Genomic DNA, 25590 nt, shown 5'->3' with positions numbered 1-25590 from the left:
TTTAAAGAATTTCAAAAGAAAATTGCAAGTTATAAAAATTACATATATAGTAAATTGAAGAAGTATCTAAGGTATTAAGATGGTATAATATCATGAACTAAGAAAACCGGCTTTTTGTTATACCTGTTTGTACAGAAGCACCTCATACAAATCTCTCTATGACTGTTACTCATGTGTAAAATAGGATATTAATACCTACCCCCATATTTATTTTGCTGGTGTGTGCATAAAACCACATCATTGGGCTTTTTCTCCTCAAAAGGAATAAATAAAAGGATGGAATTATTGAATTCCTCCAGCCCAGGCCCTTCATTTCTGCCTCATTTCCTTCTTCTCTTACTTTTACTTAGCCAATAATCATACTAAATTACATGAGATTTTGCCAATAGAATGTTCTGTTTCATTCTGCCAAACTTTCTCTTGTTCTCTTCCATCTGCTTGAACCACTTTTCCATCATCCCTTCACATGGCTCATTTTATACTTTAACACTCAGTGTTGGCTTTCTCTCCTCCAGGAAAGCTTCTCTAAAGTTCTAGTCAAGGATAATAAAAGCTTTTTGTCTCTGCTCTTGGGGTATTTTATGCCTCCCTCCTCCCTGGCACTCATCAGTTATATTAAAAATTCTGTTTATGAATATTTTCTACTGGACTATAACTTCTTTGAGGCCAGGGACTATATTCTTTTCATTTTTCAGCTCCTAGCACCTATTGCAGTGCCTAACAAATAGGAGATATGTAATATGTTTTTTGAACTGGACTATGGAAGACTGCCTGGGAAACATATGTTATGTTCCCCAGGAAGGCAGCAGATGTCTTTAGACAAGTCTTTCAGAAACAATGTTTCATAAAACCAGTTAAAAAGAAGAATTTGGATTTTGGTAGACTATAAGTTCCCATGAGCAATAACATTTCTGGAAGGAAATGTGGTAGCTCCTGCTGTCAGTTTTTTCTCTGATAAAACTCATAAAAGAGTGTTCACTGATTAAGAATTATAATTAATCATCTGATGCTAAAATTGTTTTGCAGAAGTTGATGTACTACAGAGAAAATATCATAGGAAAAGATCTAGATTTTTATGAAACAAATTATTCTACCACTTTAGTTTTTAGATAAAGACAGGGCAAAATGATAGTTTAAGGTACTTGCCCATTGTAAGACACAAGGAATTTCTATTATACATCAAAAATTCATACAAGAAGGAGGTAGTATGGACAGGGACTGCAACATAGTAATGCCCTTAATGAAAAGGCTTTGATCCATCTTTTAACCCAATGAAAGCTTTTGAGTCTTAGGTTACCTCTGTCCCTCATACCCTCATAATCATTACTATGATCTCCACCCCCCACCCCAATAACCTGTCTTTTAAGGGGAAAAAAAGGATGAAAAGCTTGGATAAAGAACAGAGATAACTGAAGAACCACTGTAGATTTCAGTTTGTTTTTCTCCCCTTCTCCTTGCTTCTATGTTTAATAGAAACAAACTGTATATATAATAAAACATCCATACATATGGCATATTAACCATAGCATTGGTTAATTTTTAGTGACTTCTCCACAATATATAATTCTCATATTAATAAATTCTCTGCCAATCTCTGAAAATCTTTGTTAGAGAAGAGTAAGAAAGCTCCAGTTATCAAGAAGCAAATATCTTTCAGTCCTTACATGAATCATCCTTGGTTATTACACATCATTTATTTTAACTCTAAACAACATAAATGGAAAACAAGTATGGGAAGCTGTAGCAGGATTGAGATAGATAAAGCTAGAGCCAAACCAATGGCCAAGGACAGTAGTAAATATAAACTGGGTATATATAATTCGAGAATCAAGGCACTTTTAGGTCAAACTGCTCTGCTAGGTCAAGAGTAAGTAACTATAGATCCAACGACCACATGTATTTTATCTTGGCTGGATCCATCTGGAGGAAAAGGAAGGAACCAGTGTTAAGAAAGCTAATCTGATTGGGGTTGTCCCTAAAAAGAATATCTGAAGGAATATGAGACTCTCAGGCTCAAAGTATAGTAGCTTGGTTAAGAAAGCTCAGGCATAACTCTGGTAGGAATATCATATGAACAGGAGAATCTAGGAGTGATGATGATGTCCCATGGTCAGAGTGGCTTATCTATTTTAGAAGTGCAAGAAGCAAATTGCCAGGACCCCAGCCATGACGACCGATATTTAGGAAATGTCATTACTCTACTCAGGGGAAATTAAGTGTGATTCAGGAAATTCAAGTGGGAATTTGAGAGAATAAGGCTCAGAGACCTATAAATGCCTCTCTGAAAATTCCTCAACCCTGATTGCACCTCTAATCAGGATGTTCCCTTTATATATTGATACATATGCAGAGTAAATTCAGGACCACCACTTTGATATTTCTGCCTGGCCTCTTGAGAAACTCAAATGTTTAATGTGTCATATCTCAGCCAGAGGTCCCTCTGTCACAATAACCTGAATATTTATTGGGTATTGGTTTTGCAATTGAAGCAAATTAGGCCATTGTCCACCTGCTGAATCCACTAGTCATATTCTGGACATTATTATACCTTTAACTACAGTCCTAACAAGTGGGTGAGTGGGTTGAAATTCCAATTAGTATACCTTAGATGAATATAATGGAGTCATTTGTTTTTGAGGGGATATCCTGTTGTAGCTGGAATTGGGGACTATATGAATTAATTTGATAATGAGCCTGAATATAATATATAAAAAGATTTTGAGAAAGCATGTACAAGTTTAAAATATATATTATAAATAATTTTTTACATTAAATATATGTATATATACATTAAATATATATTTATATTAAATATATGTATGTTTACAAATATATATAAATAATATGTATTTATATATTTTTTTATATATACATATATATAAAAATACACACACACACACACTCACATACACACAGGCTGAGTTCCCTGAGTGTACATGATAAAAAAAGAGTCAAAGAAAAAGAAGATTGTTGATGTTTGCCTAGTATTGATGTGGAAGAGGAAAACTTAGTCTCTGACCTAAGATTTTAGGTAAACAAATTTCAGCATTTTATAATGATGCTTTAAGCTCTTCTATGTAGACAAAGGGTCTGAGTTCTCAAAAAGTATACCTGCCATCCTCTCCTGTGTGGCAAAAATAAAGAAATAAGAATATTAAAAATATAGAGGTAAATAGAAAAAAATGTATGAATAAAGTCCTGACCACCCCTTTGCCACCTACAACTTACACAGAAATGCATGCACACTTGGGTGATCTGAGAAAAGAGTTTTCAGATCTGCCACCCTGAGGCCAGCATCCTAAAACAAAGAGACCAGAAAGACCCATGGGTCTTAACATCTTAGGGTGACCATAAGGTCATTTTCACTGGCAGAGTAGGATTAGGTCCTGCTTTGGTAGTAAGTAATCAGGGGGCATCACTAATAGTTTCTAGCCCTAGCAGTTACATTGTAGCATCATTAGTCATTTCTGTGAGCAGTAAACATCATAAAAAGGAAGAATGGAATTTTATTTTTTTCTGATTGAATTTGTATATAGCGCAATTGGTTTTGAATAAGTGTTTTCCAGAGGATTTTTTTCCCCAGAGGATTTTTTAAACTTTGATGTAATTTTTTTTTTTTTTTTTTTTTGTGGGTGGGTACTAGGGTTTGAACTCAGTTTAACCACTGAGCCACATCTCTAGCTCCTTTTAGTGTTTGGGTTTTTTAAATTTTATTTTGAGACAGTGTTTCACTAAATTGCTAAGGCTGGCTTTGAACTTTTGATCCTCTTGCCTCAGGTTCCCAAGTTGCTGAGATTATAGGCATGAGCCACCGTACTTGGCTTTAATGTAATTTTAACACAAATAGCATCTGCTTTACTTCTTGATTCCTGTGTATCTCTAGGAATTACCTCCTTACAATGGTTATGGATTAATTGAAGATTCTGCTCAGAATTGCTTTGCTCTTATTCCAAAAGCTCCAAGAAAAGATGTTATTAAAATGCTGATGAATGACAACAAGGTGCTTCGTTATTTGGCTGCACTGGTGAGTCAAATTTTTATGTACCTCCTGTTCTTAGAATTGTGTACTCTTGTCCAATTTGCCTGTCTGTTTTTACTAAAACAAGTACTGAATCTAGACCCTAGTCTTCAAGAAGGTTGAATAATACTGAGTATAGTCCCCCTGAACCAAGACCTAGCTAAAGTCCTGAAGTCCTTTCTCCCCCATGAACCTTTTTTAGATCATTAATCTCTCTTTTATTCTTCAAATTTCAACAGACCTTGTTGCCTCTTTAGTAAGCAATTATGAAATTTTGTGCTGTATTCAAATAATTTATGTATTTATGTATCTTTCCAGGTAATGTGATTTAGTAATGTCTTACTAAATTTTATTATTAGCTGTGATATCTAGCTTGATATATTTTATATTCATTAAATGTAAGAAATTGAGTCATACCATATTAATAGACACTGCCTTTTAGAGGTTATGTGATTATGGTTAAGAGCATGGAGATTGAAAATAGACATAAATTCAAAATTAAACTTCACACTTTTTTTTTTTTTTTTGGTACGAAGGATTGAACCAGGTGCATTTAACTATTGATACACATCCACAGCCCTTTTTAGTTCTTGAAACAGGGTCTCCCTAAATTTCTTAGCACCTTGCTCATTTATTGAGGCTGGCTTCGAAATTGCAATCCTCCTGCCTCAGCCTCCCAGGCCACTTGGGCTTTCAGATGTGAGCCACCAATGCTCAGCTAAACGCAAACATTTTTAAAACCATGTTTAAGGAGGTAAACAATAAGATAGAGAATTTCAGCAAAAACTGAAAACCAAACCAAAAAAGTCTATTTTAGTTTTGAAAAATTGTCATATTGGTAGAATAAAAGAGAAAAGATAGATTCTGAAAAGCATTTGATAAAATTAGTCTCTTATGATTTAAAAACAAATCTTTTAATAGAGAATAAAACATTATTTTTTTAATCTTTTAAAGGCAATCTGCCAAAAATCTACTGTAAACAGTATACATAGTGAGGAAATGTGAGCAGTATACTTCCTAACGTTAGGAACAAGGCAAGACTGCTCTCACACCTATGTTCAACATTGTTCTGGAATTTCTTGCTATGGCAATAAGATAGGAAAGGACAGAGAAATGCATAAGGATTGAAGAGGAAAAAATAAAATTTCATTATCCAAAAGTAGTGGTTTTATATGTAGAAAATAAAAATAATCTACATTCTATGTTAGTAAAGTCAATACAAATATCAGTAAACAAAAGAAGTTTAAAATACCATTTACCATAGCACCAAAAATATTAAATTCCTAGAAATAAATCAAACAAAAGGTATATAATACCTAAAACATTATAAAGAAAATTAAAGAAGACCTAAATAAATGAAGGGGCATATTATATTCATTGGTTAGAAATTTCAGTATTACAAAAATATTTGCTCCGAATTTATCCATGATTTCAAAGTTGTGGTAACCAAAATCCCAAAGTGTTTTTACTTTTGCAATTTGACATACCAATTCTATAATTTAGGTTGAGATGCAAAGCATCAATAATAGCCAAAACACTGTAGGAAGGGAATCAGATCAGTGGATTTTCTCAACAAAACATCTCAATGTATTATACAGCTATAGTAATGAAATCAATATACTTTTGGTGCAAGGATAGATAATTAGACCAATGGACTAGGATAGTCAGCCCAGAAACAGAGCTATATGTGTAAGATACATGGCAAATATGGCACTACAGAGAGGTTAGGAAATAAGTTATTTTTAATAAATTATATCAGAACAGGTATATCCACATGGAAAAAAATAAAAATATTTGAACTTTACTTCACACCAAAAATAAAAATTAATCCTGAATAGATTGAAAATTTAAATATGAAAGGTGAAACAATAAAACTTCTTAATGATAGTATAATCTTAATTCGTAGTAGAGAAGATTTATTTAGTAGAAACCAAAAAGCAGTACTTGTTTTAAAAATGGGTAAATTTAACTACATTAAGTTGAAGAATTTCTGTTCCTCAACAAAACAACCAAAAACACACCAAAAAAACAAAAACAAAAACCACCATTGAGAGAGTAAAAAAGGCAAGCTCAGAATGAGAGAAAATGTGTGCTACAGAAATCCTAAGAACTCGTATCCAAAATATGTGAAGGACAATCTCAACTCATCCCTTCCTTCCTCTCTTCCTTTCCTCCCTCCCTTTCTTCTCCTTCCTTCCCTTTCCTTCCTTCCTCCCTTCATTCCTTCCTTCTTTCTCTCCCCCACCCCCTCTTTTTTTTTTTTTGTATGGGGGATTGAACCCAGGGGTACTTAACCACTGAGCCACATCCCAGGCCTTTTTATATTTTAGTTTGAAACAGGGTCTTGCTAAGATGCTTGGGGTCTCACTAAGTTACTGAGGCTGGCTTTGAACTGGTGATCCTTCTGCCTCAGCCTCCCAAGCTGCTGGGATTACAGGTGTGTGCCATTGCACCCAGCTCAATTCATTTCTTAACAGGCATTTCATAAAAGAGAATATAAAAAAAGCCTTTAAACATATGAGAAGGTGCTCAGCCTCCTCAGTAATCCGGGAAGTGCCAATTACTACCTCAATGAACTGTTCTCCTCGCCCATCAGAATGATTAGTATGTTGGTGAGAATATAGAGCCATAGGAACTCTCATACTCTCAGTGATACTTCCACTTAGTAAAACAATTTAGCATAGTCCAGAATATCATATTGTGCCAAAATGATAGTATTCTATTTATACACCAAAAGATAAATATGTTCATAACAGTATAATTTATAATAGCCAAAAGTAATAGCCATAATATCCATACTAGACCTAAGTATCTACCTATTAGAGAATAGATAAATAAATTATGGCTAATTTGTACAATGATTTGAATTCTATACAGTGAAAATTAGTGAACTGTAGCCTAAAATATTAGCATGGATAAATCATACGAACATAATTTTGAGAGTACTGGGGATTTAACCCAGGGACACTTAATCACTGAGCTACATCCCCAGCCCTTTTGTCATTTAAGACAGGGTCTCACTAAGTTGCTTAAGTTGGGCTTGTGATCCTCTCGTCTCAGCCTCCTGAACTGCTGGGATTACAAGCATGTGCCGCCATGCCTGGCCAAACATAATTTAAAATGTAAGGTTACAGACACAAATTAATACATACATGTCATATAATTTCATTTAAAATAAGATTTAAAAGCAGTCAAAACAAAACTATTTTGGGATGCCTGTTTGTGATGATAATAAAGAAAACCATACAACTCAAGATAGTGGCTTTTTTGGTGGGGAAAGGTAGCATATAGAGAGCACTTTCTAGGTTCTGTCAGTGTTCTATTTCTTGACATGGGTGGTGATTACATGGTTGTTCACTTTGTGAAATTCTTTGAGCTGTATATTACGGGGTTTTCTTTGTTTTTGTAGTTCTCTCTTTGTTGTAGTTCATGACAAAAAAAAAAAAAAAACATTTAAAAGAAAGCCATCAGAATTATTAGCAATGAAATAGTGGGTATCTTTGAATAGTCAGGGAAAAAGAAGTGATATTCTTTCTGGTCAAGGTAATTTTCAAATGTTTTTTTTTTTTTTACTTATTTGCTAAAGTAGAGAACTGTATTTATTAGGCTCCTCACAAAAGTTCTAAAAAAAGAAAGCATGCTGGACAATCAGGGGGAAAGGTGTAGGAGTGAGGTGGGGACTTCAGAAGAAAAGAGGGAAATTAAGTTAAAAATGACCAGAGACAAATATCAATAGGTTCAGTATAATTGAGTTAATATAAGGAGTTCAGACAAGGACACTGGACATGTTGTGAGACAATAAAGTGAAAGAAAGCTAGGCAGGTGATTGTTGCCTAAGTAAAAATCTGCTGGTAAACTGCCTGGGACTCAGAATAGAGTGCTGGCCCAGGAACTTGGGGAAGTGTAAAAACATTAATTTGAGCACAAAAGAAAAACTTTATGCCATTACAAGAGAAAAATTGGTTCTGGTGCATGTCCTGCCTGTCAAAGAAACTCTGAAGACCAAAAACACAGAAGAATCCAATTTGCTCAACAAAGTTTATTTACATCAGGTACTACACATGGTGGTTGTCTGATATGAATTTTAGTGTACTATGTTAGGTCCTTTGAAAACTATGTAATTACATTATTCACAAATGAGGAGCAAATCATTCAACTACTCAAATTTTCAATTTCTTTTTTTTTTTTTTAATTTTGAGACAGGGTCTCATTAAGTTGCTTAGGGTCTTGCTAAGTTGCTGAGGCTGTCCTCAAATTTGTGATCCTCCTGTCTCAGCCTCCTGAGTAGGTGGGATTACAGGTGTGCACCGCCATGCCCAGTAATATATCGTATTTTTTAAAAGTTGTGGCCTGGAGTGTAGCTCAGTGGTAAACTGTATGCTTAGCAAGCTAGTTGAGGACTTGAGGAAGGGTTAGAAGAGCATTAAAAACAGAATTTGAACAGTGATTTTCAAAACAGTGTACATGCCTTCCAAAGGGTATACAAGACCATACAATATGTAATGTTTGTTAAGAAAATATTATTTTGTCTGTTGATTTTATATTCTTTTTTTTTTTTTTTTGGTACCCGGGAGTGAACCCCAAGTCTTTAACTACTGAGACACATCCCCAGCCCTTTTTCATATTTTGGAGACAAGGTCTTGTTGAGTTGCTTAGGGCTTCACTAAGTTGCTGAGGCTGGCTTTTAACTTGTAATTCTCCTGCCTCAGCCTCCCATGCCACTGGAATTACAGGCCCGTCACCATGCCTGGCTATCTATATCTTACTTATGAGTGCACTTATTTCATAGCCCCCAATATTTTTATATGTGCTTTGTAATGCATAAAATATGTAGTAGAACTCATGTTTATTGATTGATTTTTATTATATACCTGGCTCTGTAGGAATTTAAATTTGGGGAAACTGGCTAGATTAGGAATCTTCATAACATCTTCTTTTCTTCACCCTTCTAGGAATCCCCTATCCCAGAAGACAAAGACCGCCGATTTATCTTCTCTTATTTTCTAGCCACTGACATGATCAGTATCTTTGAGCCTCCTGTTAGAAATTCTGGTATCATTGGGGGCAAGTACCTTGGGAGGACTAGAGTTATTAAACCATTCTCTGAGGCAGAAAACCCCATCTACTATGGCCCTAGCGACTTCTTCATTGGTGCTGTCATTGACGGTAGGTCCAAACACAGTTCAGAATTTCCCACTGACTGAGTAAATGGGTTCTTCTTAGTTGTAATTTAATTAATTTAAGTTTTGTGAGAGGCAATTAGGTTTTATTCCAGATGAGATAAATCTAGTAGACTTTTATAAGTGGTATAATATCTTAACCTCATTCCTTATCAATTAAACTTTAGATTGGTTGCATTTGTTGGCACTAAATTTTTTACATTAATGCAACCATGTTAGTTAGGTGTTGACAATGGTCTTCCTAAAAGCTGAGAAAAGTACTGCATATTAATTTATACAGCTATTGATAATTCATTAGTCTGGGTCATATCGTTGGAGTGTTAATAGTATTTTATCTCTGATCACATGAGGGAAACAATAAAACTAAGTGTATTGCTACCTCTTTCCAGTGTTTGGCCACCGATTCATCATCCTTGATATAGATGAGTATGTTCTAAAATACATGGAGAGCAATGCTGCCCAGTATTCACCAGAAGCACTCTCGTCAATTCAGAACCATGTCCGAAAGCAAGAAATTCCTGCACCAGAACTAGAGAAGTATGTTTGACTGGCTAGGGTCCTTTTTGGCCTTGGCATATGCAAAATTTCCAGGAAGTAATTCTTGTCAAAATGAATGTGTAATAATATTTTAGATTTTCAAATTTCCCTCATCATATTGGAGTTTATTAGATCTACACAAAAAGTTCCCTGAATTTAGTATAATAACTAGTAACTTGGAACTTTTTCAGCTACATTTATTTAGCAAATAATTATTGAATACCTGTATTTAAGATGCTATCACTAGGTCATTGAGCTTTAGCAATAAATAAAATAGACAAGAAGTTGTTGACATCATGGAATTGACCTTCTAAGCAGCAAGAGATAGATATTAACACAAATAAGTAAATTATACAGTATACTAAGTGACAAATGCCATGGGAAAATAGGGCAAAATGCACATGATAAGGGCTTCTGGATGGGGAAACTGGGTTGTAGTCACTTAGTGTGGATGATTGTACCTTAAGAAAGTGACCTTGAGCAACACTTTGGGGAGTTCACCTGGTGGACATCTGGAAGAATAGCTTGTATAAAGAGTGCAAAGTCTCTGAGGGGTAGCACACACCCAGCCTAGAGTATTCAGGTAGCACTGGCCAGCAGTAGACTAGTGGGAGTAGCTAACATGGAGGGAGGTGAGGGAGAAGAAGAGATTGAATTAGAAAACTAACAAAGGGCCAGGTTGTGTAGGGCCTAACAGGTCTGTGGAAAGATCTTGGTCTTTCTCTGAATGAAATGAAAATCCATGGGATTTTCTGAGTAGAGGAATAGCAAGATGTGATATATGTTTTAAAAGAATTACCCTGGCTGTTCTATTGAAAATAGATTAGGAAGGAGACCAGCTAAGAGGATCACAGTAGTAGTCCTGGCAAGGCATGATGATGCATGGACCAGGGTGGTGAGTGGAGGTGTGGGAAAAGTGTGGTGATTTCATTATATTTTGAAGGTAGAGCCAGTGTGACTACAGACAGATTATACAGGGGCTGTGAGAAAAAGAGAATAGTTAAGGATACTCTAAGGTTTTTGGCATGAACATCAGGAAGGAAGGACTTGTCATCAACTGAGATGGAAAAATGTGGACTATAGATAGAGGAGGTTTTTAGTGGAATAAAGGTGGGAATTTTGGTTTTAGATATACTAGGTTTAATACTTAAAAGAAATAGCCAAGTAGAGATGTCATATAGACTGTTGGGTATGTAAGTCAGGAGTTCAGGTGAGAGGTCTAGGCTGAAGAAGTCAATGTGGCAATTGTTGTCATATAGATGATATTTTAGGCCATGAGACTGAATGAAATTTCAAAGGGAGTTAGTATAGATAAATAAGTGAATAGCCCAGCACAGTGGTGTAATCCCAGTGACTTGGGAGGCTGAGGCAGGAGGATTGCAAGTTCAAGGCCAACCTCTGCAATTTTTTGAGGCCCTAAGCAACTTAGTGAGACCCTATCTCAAAGTAAAAAAATAAAAGGGGCTGTAGTTCAGTAGTAAAGCATGGGCTCAATCCTCAGTACCAAAAAGAAAAATAAAAAGAAAAAGTGCAGCTAGGCTTTGAGGTCCTCTGATGCTAAGAACAGGAGAAACTGGAAAGGACCACCAGTAGGCAGAAAAAAAGTCAAGAGAGTATGGCAACCTGGAAGTCACATAAAGAGAGTAGGGACAGTCCTCCTTTTTCAGTTGTGTGGGACTGGAAACACCATTGAGTGACTGTGAAAAACAACTGTAGTAATACAGGAAAACTTACTATTATTCTGTTAAAAAATTTTTGTCACCATATTAATTCTGATCATTATGTTCATGTAGGGAAACAAAAAAATGGTAAAACTAGTTTTTACTCAGCACATTGTAGTTTAAAACAATGGGAACTGAGAAGTAAAGTATTTTATTTTTGAAAAAAAAGTATCAAGAGTAGTTTGAACAGTGCTTGCCTTGTTCTAATTGTGTAACTTGTGATACAGAGTGAACATGTTTTCTGTGACTTGGCACATTGTCATACTCCTGTTTAAGTTTGGTCAATTTCTAACATTTTTATCATTTTTACCTTCAAATGTCATGAAAGATATTCTAGAATTTCTTTACTGAGGGTAAGTTGTCTCTGAGAGTTCTTCTCACAGCAGTATTTTTATGGGCCTCCAAGGTATTCTCGTCCTTTTCATTGCAACTGCTTTCCTCACCTGTGTCAGTAGCTTCACCTTCATGGAGTTCCTCTGGCCACATATCCACCATCTTTTGAAAGAAAGCAGCATCCACATTGCCACATTCAACTGTTTCTTTCATAACTCCATTTATGTTTGACCAGAATTTCACTTTTGGACAATTCCCTCTTTTGATGATCCATTTTTGTAAAGTATCATGTTGCTGTGTCCCCAAGAAAGAGGAGGCAAAGTAGTTATGCACTTGGCTGTGAATGAACTGAAAAACAGATGCACGGGAACCAAGAGACAATAGACTTGGAGACAAGTGATGTGATTGTCACTGATCATAATGTGCATCTGCTATTTATGTTACAATTAGTTCACTAATGACCTGACATAGAAGTTTTAATTTATGAATTACTCAAGGTTAATAAACTGTGGTAACTTGGATTTGAACCATGTTGTTGAGGGACTGGGTTGTTTTACTAAATGGTGGTGACTGAGATTCATGCATCTTAGAACTGTGCAAATCCAGAACTGTCAGTGTATCAAGGAAGATGGAATGATTTATGTGTCAAATAAGGATTTGGCATTTTGCACAGAATTGGGGAGCTTAATGAGGAGTTTTAGGGCAAAGAGAGGCATAAGAAAATTTAATGGGAGTGGATTTAAGAGAGAATGGAAAGAGGAATTTTTTACCAGAAGTACAGATAACTCTTTTGAGAAGGTTTGGTGCAAAGGTGAACAGAGAAGGAATGGAGAAGCTGGCAGAGGAAGAAAATTCAAGACAGGTTTTGTTTTGTTTTTGCTTTAAAATAGAAGAAATAACAGCATTTTATATATGAAAATTCTGTAAGAGAGAGAGAGGTGGGGGAAAGAAAGAGAATTGCTAGAGTATGTGAAAGAGTATGGGGGTTAGTATTCAAGACAAGAAGGTGGCTTTAGGTAGAAGCACTAACCCTGCATCTAGGTCAATCATTCTTGAATATTTTGGTCATAGGACACTTTTGAAATCTTAAAAATTATTGAGGACCCTAAAGAATTGTTGTGTATCTTTTTTTATATTTAGCATGCAAACTATATCTGAAAAATTTAAATATTAATTTTTAAAAGAAAAATAAACTCATTTCATGTTAACAAAAAATATAATTTCTGTGGGGAAACAAAATCCTCCATTTTCTCAATCAAAAGCCTTCAGTGAGAAGAATGGCATTGTTTTATACTTTTGCAAATCTCTTTAATGTCTGGTTTTACTAATAGAAGAGAGCTGAGTTTTTATCTGCTTTTTAATTTAGACTTCTATGATATCATTCCTTGTGAATCTTTGGAAAACTCCATTGTGCACTTGTGAGAAAACCTGAGTAAAATGATAAATAATGACCGAATTATTATGAGGATAGTTTTGGCTTTGTTAACCCCCAATAGCATCCTGGGAACCTTCAGGGATCTTGGGATTATTCTTTGAAACATTGTTCTTTGGCAGCAGGCAGGAAGGCAAGGCACCTGGGTACAGATGCTGGTAAGTACTTAGATATGCTTGGGACCCCTTCTGATTGTGCCAGTGAGGTAGTCAGTAGGAAGAAGAGAAGTTGTGAAATGCTTTATTTATTAAATATATAGATGAAGTTAAAAATGAATATAAAAATAAAGTGAAAAAGACATAACATTATTTAATCTCCTAATAAAAAAGAGAGAAAATGCAAATTATAATCCACAGATATATGAAAAAAAATCCACATCAACTGAAAAATGGATCCTAATTCCAGAGATGTTAAAATATTTGTCTCAGGCCTGAAGAAACAGGGCAGCTGTCTAGGAAAGCGGGAGGCTTAGTGGGGACTAAATACCACTAAGGGCCCATCCATGGTCATATTTAATTCAAGTACTTCTCAAAAAACTTTGTTCTGTAATTTCCCCATGTCTGTGCAAATATCAGCAGACAATAGAAAGCTACTTGTTTCAGCAAATTACCTTTTAGAAAAATCACATTTTTGATTTTGTATTGAGAAAAAAAATACCACTGGGGGGTCAATAAAAATAAAGAAAAATTCAAGTTCTTGGTTAAGAAATCTATTGCTATCCTTGTTTTGATCCTCACTTCTCCTCTCTTTTGATGGATCAGAGATAAGTGAGAGGGAATTCTTCAAGATATGAATCCAAGTGTCATACCTTCTTTGTCTTCTAACCGTTTCATCTTTGGCTTATACCTCTCCCATCTTATCATGAATCTCACAGTAAGGAAATACAAATCCTTTATTTGACTAGAGTAATGAAAAGGTATTTGTCAGGCCTGAGTGAAAATTTTTATGTCACATGATAGTTTCAGGAGAAGAAAATTTAGAGTCAGCTATTTGTTTCTCTGAACCAGAAAATTAGAATGGTAGCTGAGTATTGGACTGCATTTTGAAGTTCTGAAATTCTTTTCGGGTCTTGATTTCTCATTGCAGTTTTTTAACTCAGATTTAAGGATAACAAATGCCCATGCTCATAAACCCATGCTCTACACAAAACCTGCATGTTTGACTAGCGTAACACACAAGTCCAGATAGATTATTCTTGTTCTATCTTTGTGTCATTTATGACCTTCAACTTTAAGAGGACCTCCTCTCCTTTCTTTTTCTCTTATTTTTCTCTCCTGCCACTTTTCCAAAGGAGAAATTTCCAAATATTCTCATTTGTTTTTCCATTTTCTTTAAGTCCCAAGCTCTTCTAAGATTTCTTTGCAGTTAGCTTCAAATATGAGATCAAAGTGATCCAGTATTTCCACTCTTTCCTTTATAATGTTTCTATATTATTACTCATTGTTTCTTTACCTTCTTTTGGCAGAGTAGGTAGCTCCTATTTCTCCAAACTTAATTCTTCTATTTGTGTCTGAACCCACATTCTGACTTTTCCAAAATCGAAGCGCTCCTTGTTAATTGCTTTCTTGAAGGTCATTTCTGTTTTCCAGATATAATGGTGTCATCTCATTAATTCAACATATTCTTGAGCTTATACCATATGTCAGACCTTGTAATAAATATATGAGAGAATGGGGAGCTTGGAATCTAGAGCAGGAGCAGGCAAATATCTACTTATAAAGGCACAACTGGGAGATGATTTAGGTTTTGTGGGCCATACCATCTCTGTAACTACCTAACTCTGCCCTTGCAGTGTGAAAGCAGCTACTTGTAAATGAATAGGAGTTCCTGTGTTCCAATAAAACTTTATGCCTAAAAAAATGCAGGCAGCAGACTGGATTGGCCTCTGTGCCAGTTTCCTGATCCTCTAATCCAGTATTTGGCCTTCCTGACTTACGTATGTTAACCACCCACTTTTGACGCCCTCTTTTTTAAGTTCTGGAAAGCTAATTATTCCTACCTCTCTTAAAGCCTATTTTATGTATCTTTTTCCTACTTACTTCTAGTAGGCTGGTGTTTCTCCAGGTCCAGTTTTTGGTCCTCTTGTTTGCCTTCTTTAAACTCCCTTAACATCACACAGTGTGTGAGGTGCTCTCCATGCTAACCATTCTCTGGAAGGAATTCCTACATTTCTGTCTGCTGTAGGTTCTAGGTATTTTGTCCATCTGAATCATTGGCACCTCACACTTTGTACAACAAAAAAGTCATTGTCATTTTCATCTTTCCAGCTCACCTGCTTTTGGCCCTGTTCTTTCTTTCTGCCTATCTGTCCCATGGAGTTGAGATAGCAATGAATTGTGAGGACACATAAAACACCAACATAATGATGAGAACACATGAGGCAGTCAGTAAATGCTAATTCCCCTCTTAATGCAATCAATATCTTGATTTGAAACCTTGGAGATAACCTTGACCTCTTCCATTTTGCAGCACATCCAATACACTGTGTTCTTTTGTTTTATTCTGTAATCTCTTGCCTCTGACTTCTTCTTTTCCTTCTCAACACCATTTCCTAATTTAAAGCTCTCTATCAGTTAGAAGTTACATTTGCTGCACATGATAACTGCAACAGTAACAACACAGCAAACTTACATCAGCTTAACCCAGTGGAGTTTGATACTTCTCATGGAACATTATGTCTGGAGGTAAACAGACTCAGGCTGGTGTGGGGGCTTTATAATGCCATCAGAGACCTGATGTCTCACTCTCTTCTCAGCTTTCACAAGTACCATTTGTCATCATGCTTTTCACTCTGTGGCCACAAAGTCATGTTGCATCTCTAACTTTACATCTATATTCCAGGCCAGAAAAAAGGAAAGGGCAAATGGTAAAAGGCCAAAGAACTAGATCCAGGTGTCGTGACTCACACCTCTAATTCCAGCAGCTCAGGAGGCTGAGGCAGGAGGCTCACAAAGTGAAAAGCCAGTCTTAGCAACTTAGTGAAGCCCTAAACAACTTAGTGAGACCATGTCTCAAAATAAAAAATAAAATAGGTTGAGGATATGGTTCAGTGGTTAGGTGTCCCTGGATTCAATCCTTGGTACCAAAAAAAAAAAAAAAGAAAGAAAGAAAAAGAAAAGAAAAAAGGAACTCGGTTAAGCACTACCATTTGTTGTGTCACTGCTGTGTCAGGCAGTATGTCATTTATATGTTATATTTAATTCTGATAAGAGTGTTTGTGAGATGGTTTCCTTTAACTGCCGCCCCTCCCCCACCTATTACAGATGAAAGCACTGAGTTGCAGAGCAGTTAAGGAACTGGATGAAGATTATGCAGCCTTAAAATGGCCAAGCTGAGATTTTGAACCAGGTGCTCTGAGTCCAGAGCCCAAGTTTTGTATTACAGTCTTTTTGCTTTTCCAGAGAAAAGCACCAATAAATCAGGCACGTTTTCATTTAGTAAAACTCTTGGCCATAACCGAAGCTCCCTGGGCCAGTGACTGCCTGTCCTGGGATGGGTTTACCTTTACTGGGGCAAAGGGGAGGTATGGGTTACAGATCAAGAGCTAAGGTCACGCCAGGAGGTCTACACTGAGTCTTTGCAATAGAAATGGCCACTTAAAGCTCTGACACATTATTAGAACTGCCTTCCACCAAAAGAAATACTGTAGGAAAGGGAGAATAGGATTTCAGACTATTTACTTAAGAAAATACATTAGTTCCACTCAGTTCCTGCTAAGTAGAGGACTTGCCAGGGTGCTTGTAGCAGAATATTCTAAGAGCAGACTGAAAAATCATTAACATTCATCTTACCATCTTACCCATGGGATCACTCTATAGAACACACATTCACTTTTATGGAAAGTAAAGGTAGAGCATTGGAGGGCTTGGAACAATTTTTATCCCACGTATTGGGTTCTCTAGCCACCTCTCAGTAGGCAGTTCCTGCTAAGCATAACTAGCAGGCCCCTGAGTTCCATTTTAAAAATTTATTTATTTATTTTTGTTTTAGGTGGACACAATATCTTTATTTTCCGTTTTTGACCCACGGGAGCAACAACTTGGCCTACGAATTGCTGCTCCCTTATAGAATGGGCCCTGGCATGTGCCCTCATAATAAATTAGGGGCTCTAACTTTAACTATGCCTGCCTTAAACAATACCACTCCTTGCCATCTATCTCTGCATATATTCCATCTTGTTCAAAGGTTGCTGATGCCTGGGCATTTCCCTGATGTATGAAAGGAAATGGGCATCTGACATCTTCAGGGAAGGAAGAAGTATTGTCTTTGTTACTCGTCATTTTTCCCAAAGTGATTGGATGATGATCACATTTTGACTTAATATGCTCCATGGCTCTAATTCCTGAAACTATGTGCAGAATGAGGTTTGAATAGTTTGTGACACTAAAATAGTTCCTTGACAATCATTTATAATTTAGTATACATCACTGGAATTACACCGATCAGTTAAACATAGTCTGCTTTTATAATACATAATGCCATAGGTCATTTAGTTACTGGTGATTTTTATGATGATTTTTATTGTTTTGCCATACTGTAAAAATAACATGTTCACATTTTTTAAATTAAGGGAGTAAAATTTTTTTATTGGTTATTTAAAACATTACAAAGCTCTTGACATATCATATTTCATACATTAGATTCAAGTGGGTTATGAACTCCCATTTTTACCCCGTATACAGATTGCAGTATCACATCAATTACACATCCACGTTTTTACATATTGCCATACTGTGACTGTTGTATTCTGCTACCTTTCCTATCCTTTACTATCCCCCCTCCCCTCCCCTCCCCTCCCCTCTTCTCTCTCTACCCCATCTACTGTAATTCATTTCTCTCCCTTGTTTTGTTTTGTTTTTTCCTTTCCCCTCACATCCCCTTATATGTAATTTTGTATAACAATGAGGGTCTCCTTCCATTTCCATGCAAATGCAAATAAATATAAGCAAAAATATGTTGAAAATCTCATATCCCAGAGATGACTTCTAATATTTTGTTTTTTAATATGCATATGAAATGTACTAATTCTATCATACTATTTAACTGACTTTACTTGATAGCCTACCATAAATATTCCTGATATTGTGAAATATTTTATGGAACATTGATAGCTTAATATATTTGGGGTAGACCTTATACTCAAATATTCCATCTACTACTTACTCCATCCCCCATAGGAGACTGTCTTTGTTTTCTTTTTTTTAAATTATCTTCCCAGAGTTTCTTTACATAATATAGGCAAAGTTGAATATATATTTTTATTCTCCCATGAGTTTTACACAAAAGCTAGCACTTTGTTTTCATACTCTAATACCTCAATTTTCTAACAATCTTCCACTCTCTGCAGCATTGTTGATGGCTTCATTATTATTCCATTACTTGATTAAAGTATTTTAACCAATTTAGTATTTTTGGCTATTTAGCCTATCTAAAAACATTCTCATAGATTTATCTTTTCATACAATCCATGATTATTTCCCTAGGATAAATTATTTGGAATTCTTTGCTTGACCATTTGCTCCTTGTTTAAAATGACTCCTGAAAGATTATACCACTTTATATCTCTCCCAGCAACCATCAACAGTAGGTAAAAAGAACTTAATTTAAAAGAGGCTAGTTGCAACAGTGAACTTTTTGAATATTATATACAAGAAAAAATAAGAATAGAAATTCAGTGGGTTAGTGGTTTTGAAGTCATGGCAGGAGAGGGATTCAGTAAGAGGTAGTCAGGCATCCTTGAAAGAACATGTTGGAATGGAGTGAGTCGTGAGTTCTGGTCTTGCCTCTGATGTGAATCTGGGATAGGTCTTTAAGTCTGTTTTCCAATCACTGAAAAAGGGAAGAATGCTTACTGGGTTTATCTGGGTTCATTTTGTTCTAAAAGAATTTATGAATATGTGGGAAACTTTTCTAGCTCTAAAATTCCTCAATTTTGTAGCTGTTGCTTCTTGTTCAAAGGAAATAAAAATTGAGCTTCTACTTAGGGTGCTGTGTTTTGAAGGGACAGGCCTTCCTCTTCCTAATGCTCTGTTATTAATTTCTCTTCATTTCAGTAAAGGCTAAGCTTAAACTTCTCACCACCACATAGGGCAGCCCCTTAACTTCCATAGATGAGCCTTCACAAAATTCAGGGAGAATTGGAGAAAAAGTTAAAACTACAAGAGATTTCTGGCTGCATAGTTATATGCATATTTTTAAAACACTCAAGACATTTATTTTTAGATAGGTAATGTTAATCTGCAAAGCAGGAAGAGACAATCATGTGGTTCCTGTAAATACCAAATTTGGGATGGCGGTGGTATTAGCTTTGGCTCTTTGTGGTGCAGTGATTTAACATATGGCAAAAAGACAGGCAATGAAAAACTGCCCCCTGTCAGGCCTTCCCAATGTGGGCATTGGTCATCAGCCAGCTTCCATGGGCAAGTGTTCTACTGGTCAGCTCTTTGTCAAAGCTGTTTGTCATTAGAAGCTTCCCTGACTCCACCAAGTGAGAACTTTGGTCACTGAGATAAGATTGGTCAAGAATAAATACCATGTCCAGGGCTGGGGATGTGGCTCAAGCGATAGCGTGCTCGCCTGGCATGGGTGCGGCCCGGGTTCGATCCTCAGCACCACATACAAACAAAGATGTTGTGTCCGCCGAAAACCAAAAAATAAATATTAAAAATTCTCTCTCTTAAAAATAAATAAATAAATAAATACCATGTCCAGTCATGTCCTTCCTTTCTCTACAGCAAGCAAGCTAAAGAGGAGCCAGGCAAGCAGGAACTGGAAGCCTTAATTGACACAGTCCAGAAGCAACTGAAAGATTATTCATGCAAAGATAACATACATGAAGCATTTCAAGCTCATGACAAGGAAGCATTAGGATATGTGGACAGAGAGATGTTCTTTAAAATCTGTGAATCCTTTAACGTCCCAATTGATGACTCCTTGGTTAAGGAGGTTGGTATGAATTTCTTTTGGGGGTTGATTGTAGAGGCTAAGCACCAATCATTCTTTCCTAAAGGCAATTGTATGTGTATTTTATTTTAAATGAGGGAGATTTAGGATATTCCAATCATAACTACTGTCCTTGATTATGGTATTTTCCCCGATTCTAGCATTGGCATCCTTGTTTAATTTCTGTTGAAGGGCTTCTCAATAAGTGGGCCTGGGACTAGATAGCACAGAGTGTTGATAGACCAATACGTCAGGGCTGAAGGAAGGCAGCAGAGATGACCCTGGATGGGGAGCTGCCAGGAGGAGACCCAAAGATCAGTTGATTGAATAGGATGGTGGAAAGCCTTTAATGCCCTTCACAGCCAACGTGTAGCTTAGCCCCTCAGTAGGGCTAGCATGTGGACACAAACACTGCCCAAGCAGTATGTAAAGGGTATGGTCAGCCACAAATAGACAAAAGGCAAGGAAGTTCTTCTCCTAGAATTTTCATAAATCAATTAAGTTTCATGCTGTTCCTTCATTACTAATTCCTTTAGTCAGGGTTCCCCTGAAAGTCAGAACAAAATCCATCCCCCTAACACATTTGCCAAGGACTCTGGCTTACTATCTTCAAAATATTCACACTAAGAACATTGAAATTCTATAGCCCTTCTTGAAGATATTTAAGCAAAAACCAAGTTCAGAATTAAAGATTCATTTAGGAAAGGATTTTGTTTAGGGCTAAAGTGACTAGGTTATAGATGAGTAGTTTTTATGAACAGGAATATTAGCAAGGAGTAGAGGCGGGCAGAAAGAAGGGTATTTGTTCATGTGGGCCAAGCGTCCAGTTAACTCCCCATACCTTAGATTGACAGCATGCCTACTTTGATTTTTAGTAATTTATACCATATGACATGGGAACTGACTTGGGAGAGAGGAATGGCTGTCATTGGGAAGTGGGACAGGGAAGGGAAAGGTGGGGTAGATTTGCACATGTCTTACAAAGACAACCACAGGAAATCATTCTGTTATCAGTCACAGCTGAGTTTCAAGGGACACAGTATAAACAGTAATAGAACTAGATTCTTTTATTAGGTTGCAATATTAGCAACCTACTATATAAGAGTCTTATTTCCTGGTAGACAAAGGCTTCTACTTGAAACAATTTGCTTTGAAAATGACAGCACCCTTATAAATATGGGTGATCATCTTGAAATCTTGGACAGGTAATTTATACCATCCAACTTTGGTTTCATTAAGTTGAAGATGATGGCAATGTCTGACCTACCTACAAGGTTCATAGGATCATTTATGAATCAACTGAGGATATAAAAACTGAACTTTGGGTTTACAAAGGTGGGGGATAAGTGTGCTCTGCAGTTAAGTTGAAGGAAGCCCACCTGTCTCATTTGTTCTCTTTGCTCTCTTCTGCAGTTAATCAGGATGTGCTCTCATGGAGAAGACAGAATTGACTATTATAACTTTGTTCGTGCTTTCTCAAACTGATCTGGCTGATGAGAGAATACAATATAATTTTTTTATGTTGGAGCCACAATTGGAAATATATCTTGTAGAGCTCCTGAAGTTATATTTCTTTTTTGATTATATTTCACTTCTCCAAAAATCTCAATTAAATTGGTTTTTATAGGATCAGTGCCTTATTTTGGGTGGTTGGGGTATTGTCATGGTTAATTTTATGTGTCAATTGACTGGGACACAGACTACCCAGATATTTCATCAAACATTATTCTGTTTTTGATTCAGAATACATCTGAATTGGTAAGCAAAGCAGATTGCCTTCCCCAAAGTGGTTGGGCCCAACTAGTCATCTGGACAAAACAAAATGGCTGACCCTCCCCTGAGTACTAGCAAATTCCTCCTGCCTGACTGCCTTCAAACTCAAACTGAAACAACAGTCCTTCACCTTCAGGCCTCAGAAAGGAGCTACACCATCAGCTGTCCTAAGTCTCAGGCATCTGGACTCAGATTGGAACTATAGCCTCAGCTCTCACTCAGCTCTAGCTTGCCAACTCACCTTCAGCTTAAGGAGCTTAGGCTCCAAAATGCGGATCATTTCTCATGGTAGTAATCATTTATACTATTACTCATTTCTTTCTTTGTATATGTCTATACACATACATACACATTCTGTTGGTTCTGTTTTCTCTGGACAACTGTAACAGATACAGCATGATTAAGTGCAGGATGAATGAGAATTTTCTAGAAACATTTGGGATATTGAAAATAAGTGCATAGCATTGATGTTGCTGCCAGCCAATGGCCCCCACCACTACCTACCTGCCTGTCCCGATATTGTAGAGAAACATAGTATGTGTTTTTAAAACTCTGGTTCAAGGCCCATTAGTTGACCTGCATTTTTAAAAAATGGAATATAAAAGATCGGTGTGGAACAAATGTAGAGTATGTATTTTCATGAAACTTGTTTCCTGAGTATATTTGATGGGTTATGAAGGAAAATGTTTTTCTTGATGTGGGTGCTGTTTTAAAAAGTAGAAAACTTGCTCTTTTAGAGCGTCTGGCATTAAGATAGTGGGGGAAGACTGATAGCAGTTGTTGGCTCTCTAATGAGTTCTAAATGACTTTCTAGCCAGTGCTGCTCTTTAATCGAAGTCAGTTACCAACTTCATCTTTTCAAATGCCATCTCAAATTCTTCTGTGCCACCCAAAATATGGCATGAATGAGGATGGAGTTACACAGGACCAAGCATGCCTGGGCCTCCTCAGAATTGCTGGGAAGCTGCCCTCGATCTTTCCTTCCCTAATGAGCTGTTACCTTTAACCAGTTTAAAGGCTGTAGATGCATTGTTGATGCCTCCTTTTGCTCCAGGTTTTTATCTCAGGAAGAACCCATACTTTGTTTCCTTCAGTCATTCATAACTATTTTAAAATTCTCAAATATTTAAAAAGTCCACTTCAATCTTTAAAAAATACTAAATTCTATCCTGTTTTCCCAGCTCAGTCCTGCCTCAGGCTTGGAAGCCATTAGTAGAGTGTATGTGTTGGGACAGGCAAAGTCCTTTCTCTGGCTTTTGTTCCCTTTGTCTCTATTCAGGCCAGCTGCTGTTTGGGCCCAAGTAGGATCTAGGAAGGGTTAGAGGGCAGAACCAGAGAAAAGGGAAACTTCTCATTTCTATCAGGTAATGTCATCATAATTTGGGTTGAAGGCTGAGTAACGTATGTCCAAAGCCTATCACTTTCTCCAAGGACACTGTGTGTGTGTGTGTGTGTGTATTCTTAGGGCACCTTCACACAGGGAACCTCCTTGTGCACCATTCTCAGATGCAGATGGTCTAGTAGCCAACTGACTGCCCTGCTGTAACAGTCTGCTGCCCAGGCTCTTCATCTGTCAGAATGGGGCCCTTTCAGCCCTGCTAGGGTATGCACTCATGCTGAAAGATTCTCTTGGTTCTGCAGTTAGGTAGCTATCCTTGAGACTTGTTTTAGATGAGAATCAGGCACCCCAAATCTTGTGCTCTCCAAACTCCAAGAGACACGTCAAACCACATCTGTTAAAGTCATCCCCATCCCATCTACCCACTTAGCTTGCAGACCTGCTATATCCTGATGCCCTTTTCAGAAGTCTACAGTCTCCAATCATGAGGAAGACAGAAGCTCACAAAGGCTTTGGGTCCCTCCAATGTAAATCTTTCATGGATCAGCCCAATTGGCAGCATGTGGAAATACTTACCAATTTTTGTCCTCGGCATTGGGCCTTAGCTGAAATGGAGATTTAGGAACATCCCCCTCTACCTGCCCTTTGAAATCCAAGTGTTCGTAGACTTTCTAACTCTTTTTATTTCCCTTTATCTTTTCCACCAGATACAAGAAATATCTTTCTATTCAATTACTGAGTACTAGGATTAAACTTTCAGCCCCACTACAATTGTTAGAAGCATCTCAGCTAGCTTGAATAAGGTTTATATATTCCTCAAGCTTGCTTTCTACTTCTCACCTGGCCTCCCTTCCCAAGCTCACCCAAGATTGAGAAGCTAAGATCTGACAGCACCATCACAAGGTATGAGCACTACCTCATGAAAGACCCTAGCCAGCAGGGCATTTCTTTGGTGTCCTCACACTGTTCACCCGTTAAGTTTCCACAAGGCAGCAACTTTAGGAATCACCAAAATCAGAGCGAATCATTTTCCTACTAAAATCCTGAATGGCAGTGCAGCCATTAGATGTCACTAATTACCATGTGCCACAGTTACAGCTGGGCTCAGGTGAAGGAAGACAGCAGAGTTAGCCTACAGCAAGCAATATTGTAGGAAGAAATGGCCATCATTTCCAATTGGCCACCAAGTTTAGTCAGAAATAGAGAATTTCCATTACCAAGTAGCACTGGCATTGGAGGCACACTGGAAGCCACAGCTATCAGCTTTAACTAAAGGATACGTCTAAGACTCATGAGGGTGATTTGTGGATTCAGGGCTAATCATATCTTGTGGAGGAAGATAGTCTGTGAGGTAGCCACTACTGACTGACCTGAGCTGGCACCCTGTCTATACCACTAGGGGGCCTTGAAAATGCCACCTAATAATTAGGTGTAGTAAACCCATGTGTTTGAGGGTGTTTGGGACCAACAAGTGGAGAAGACTTCTCTAATAAATGTTTCCAGAGAATCGAGGTTCACTTAGGTAAGTGACTCCCGAATATCTTGCTGGCACCCAAGTATGAACAGGTTCACTTTAAAAAAATGTTTGACAGCCTTACTTATTCCATGAACTTAGTATTCACTATCACTATTTCCTATAAAACAAAAACAAAACCCCTAGCTAGGTCACCTATCTTCTCTCATGAGGGAGGTTAAGTGCTGGAGTCACCTAGTTTCTCACACACAGCAGGACTCCAACTCAAACCTGCCAAAGCTCCTCCCTCCCCGATTAGGTCCACTCACCTTCACCTCAAGCAGATGCTCTCTGGTAATTCTCACACCCTGTGGATGTCTATGACTAACTAACTGAAGCTCATCTCCTGAGCTTCAGCTACAGGAAACAACAGGCCATATAAGTGACATCAAAAATCCTAAGTACCCACCATTACTACTAAAACTGGGATGTCTTCTAGTCAGCACCAACATACTTGGTGGCACTGAAGCCTATGTCCTCTAAGCCAAATGACATCATATGATAGCAGGCATTAAGCATAGAGAGCTTCCTTCTGGAGCCGCCTGCTCACAAACCCCATGCTAAGAAAATCCCCTTTTCTACTTTACTTGTTATAGATTGAATTAAAATGATACATATTACCATCCAGCACTTTTTATAACTGATTCTCCATCCTTCATTCCAATTCCCTGATTCATATCACCACAGTGAACAAATATATCTCAAGAAACACAAGAAATGACTATGGAGTGAAAAGTTTTACACATGAGGGCTAAAACTGATGTAAAGTCACTTGTCAAGTAAACCAACATAAGTATCCAGA

At 37.2% G+C, this 25590-nt stretch overlaps 1 protein-coding gene across 1 annotated transcript in view; it reads left to right on the top strand.

Annotated features, from left to right (window-relative positions):
• Nucleotides 1–21792, top strand: part of Efhc1 (EF-hand domain containing 1) — a 59902-nt gene extending 38110 nt beyond the window's left edge. Inside the window, exons 7-11 of the mRNA XM_071613929.1 lie at nt 3884–4024; nt 8971–9184; nt 9588–9735; nt 19956–20166; nt 21577–21792. Coding sequence (XP_071470030.1) covers nt 3884–4024; nt 8971–9184; nt 9588–9735; nt 19956–20166; nt 21577–21648 — 786 coding nt within the window. The 3' untranslated portion in view covers nt 21649–21792. The remainder of the gene's footprint in view (nt 1–3883; nt 4025–8970; nt 9185–9587; nt 9736–19955; nt 20167–21576) is intronic.
• Nucleotides 21793–25590: the final 3798 nt, after the last annotated feature.

Source organism: Marmota flaviventris, chromosome 6, assembly GCF_047511675.1.
Source record: "Marmota flaviventris isolate mMarFla1 chromosome 6, mMarFla1.hap1, whole genome shotgun sequence".
In the NCBI taxonomy this organism is placed as follows: Eukaryota; Metazoa; Chordata; class Mammalia; order Rodentia; family Sciuridae; genus Marmota; species Marmota flaviventris.
This window is presented reverse-complemented; position numbering and strand designations above follow the sequence as displayed.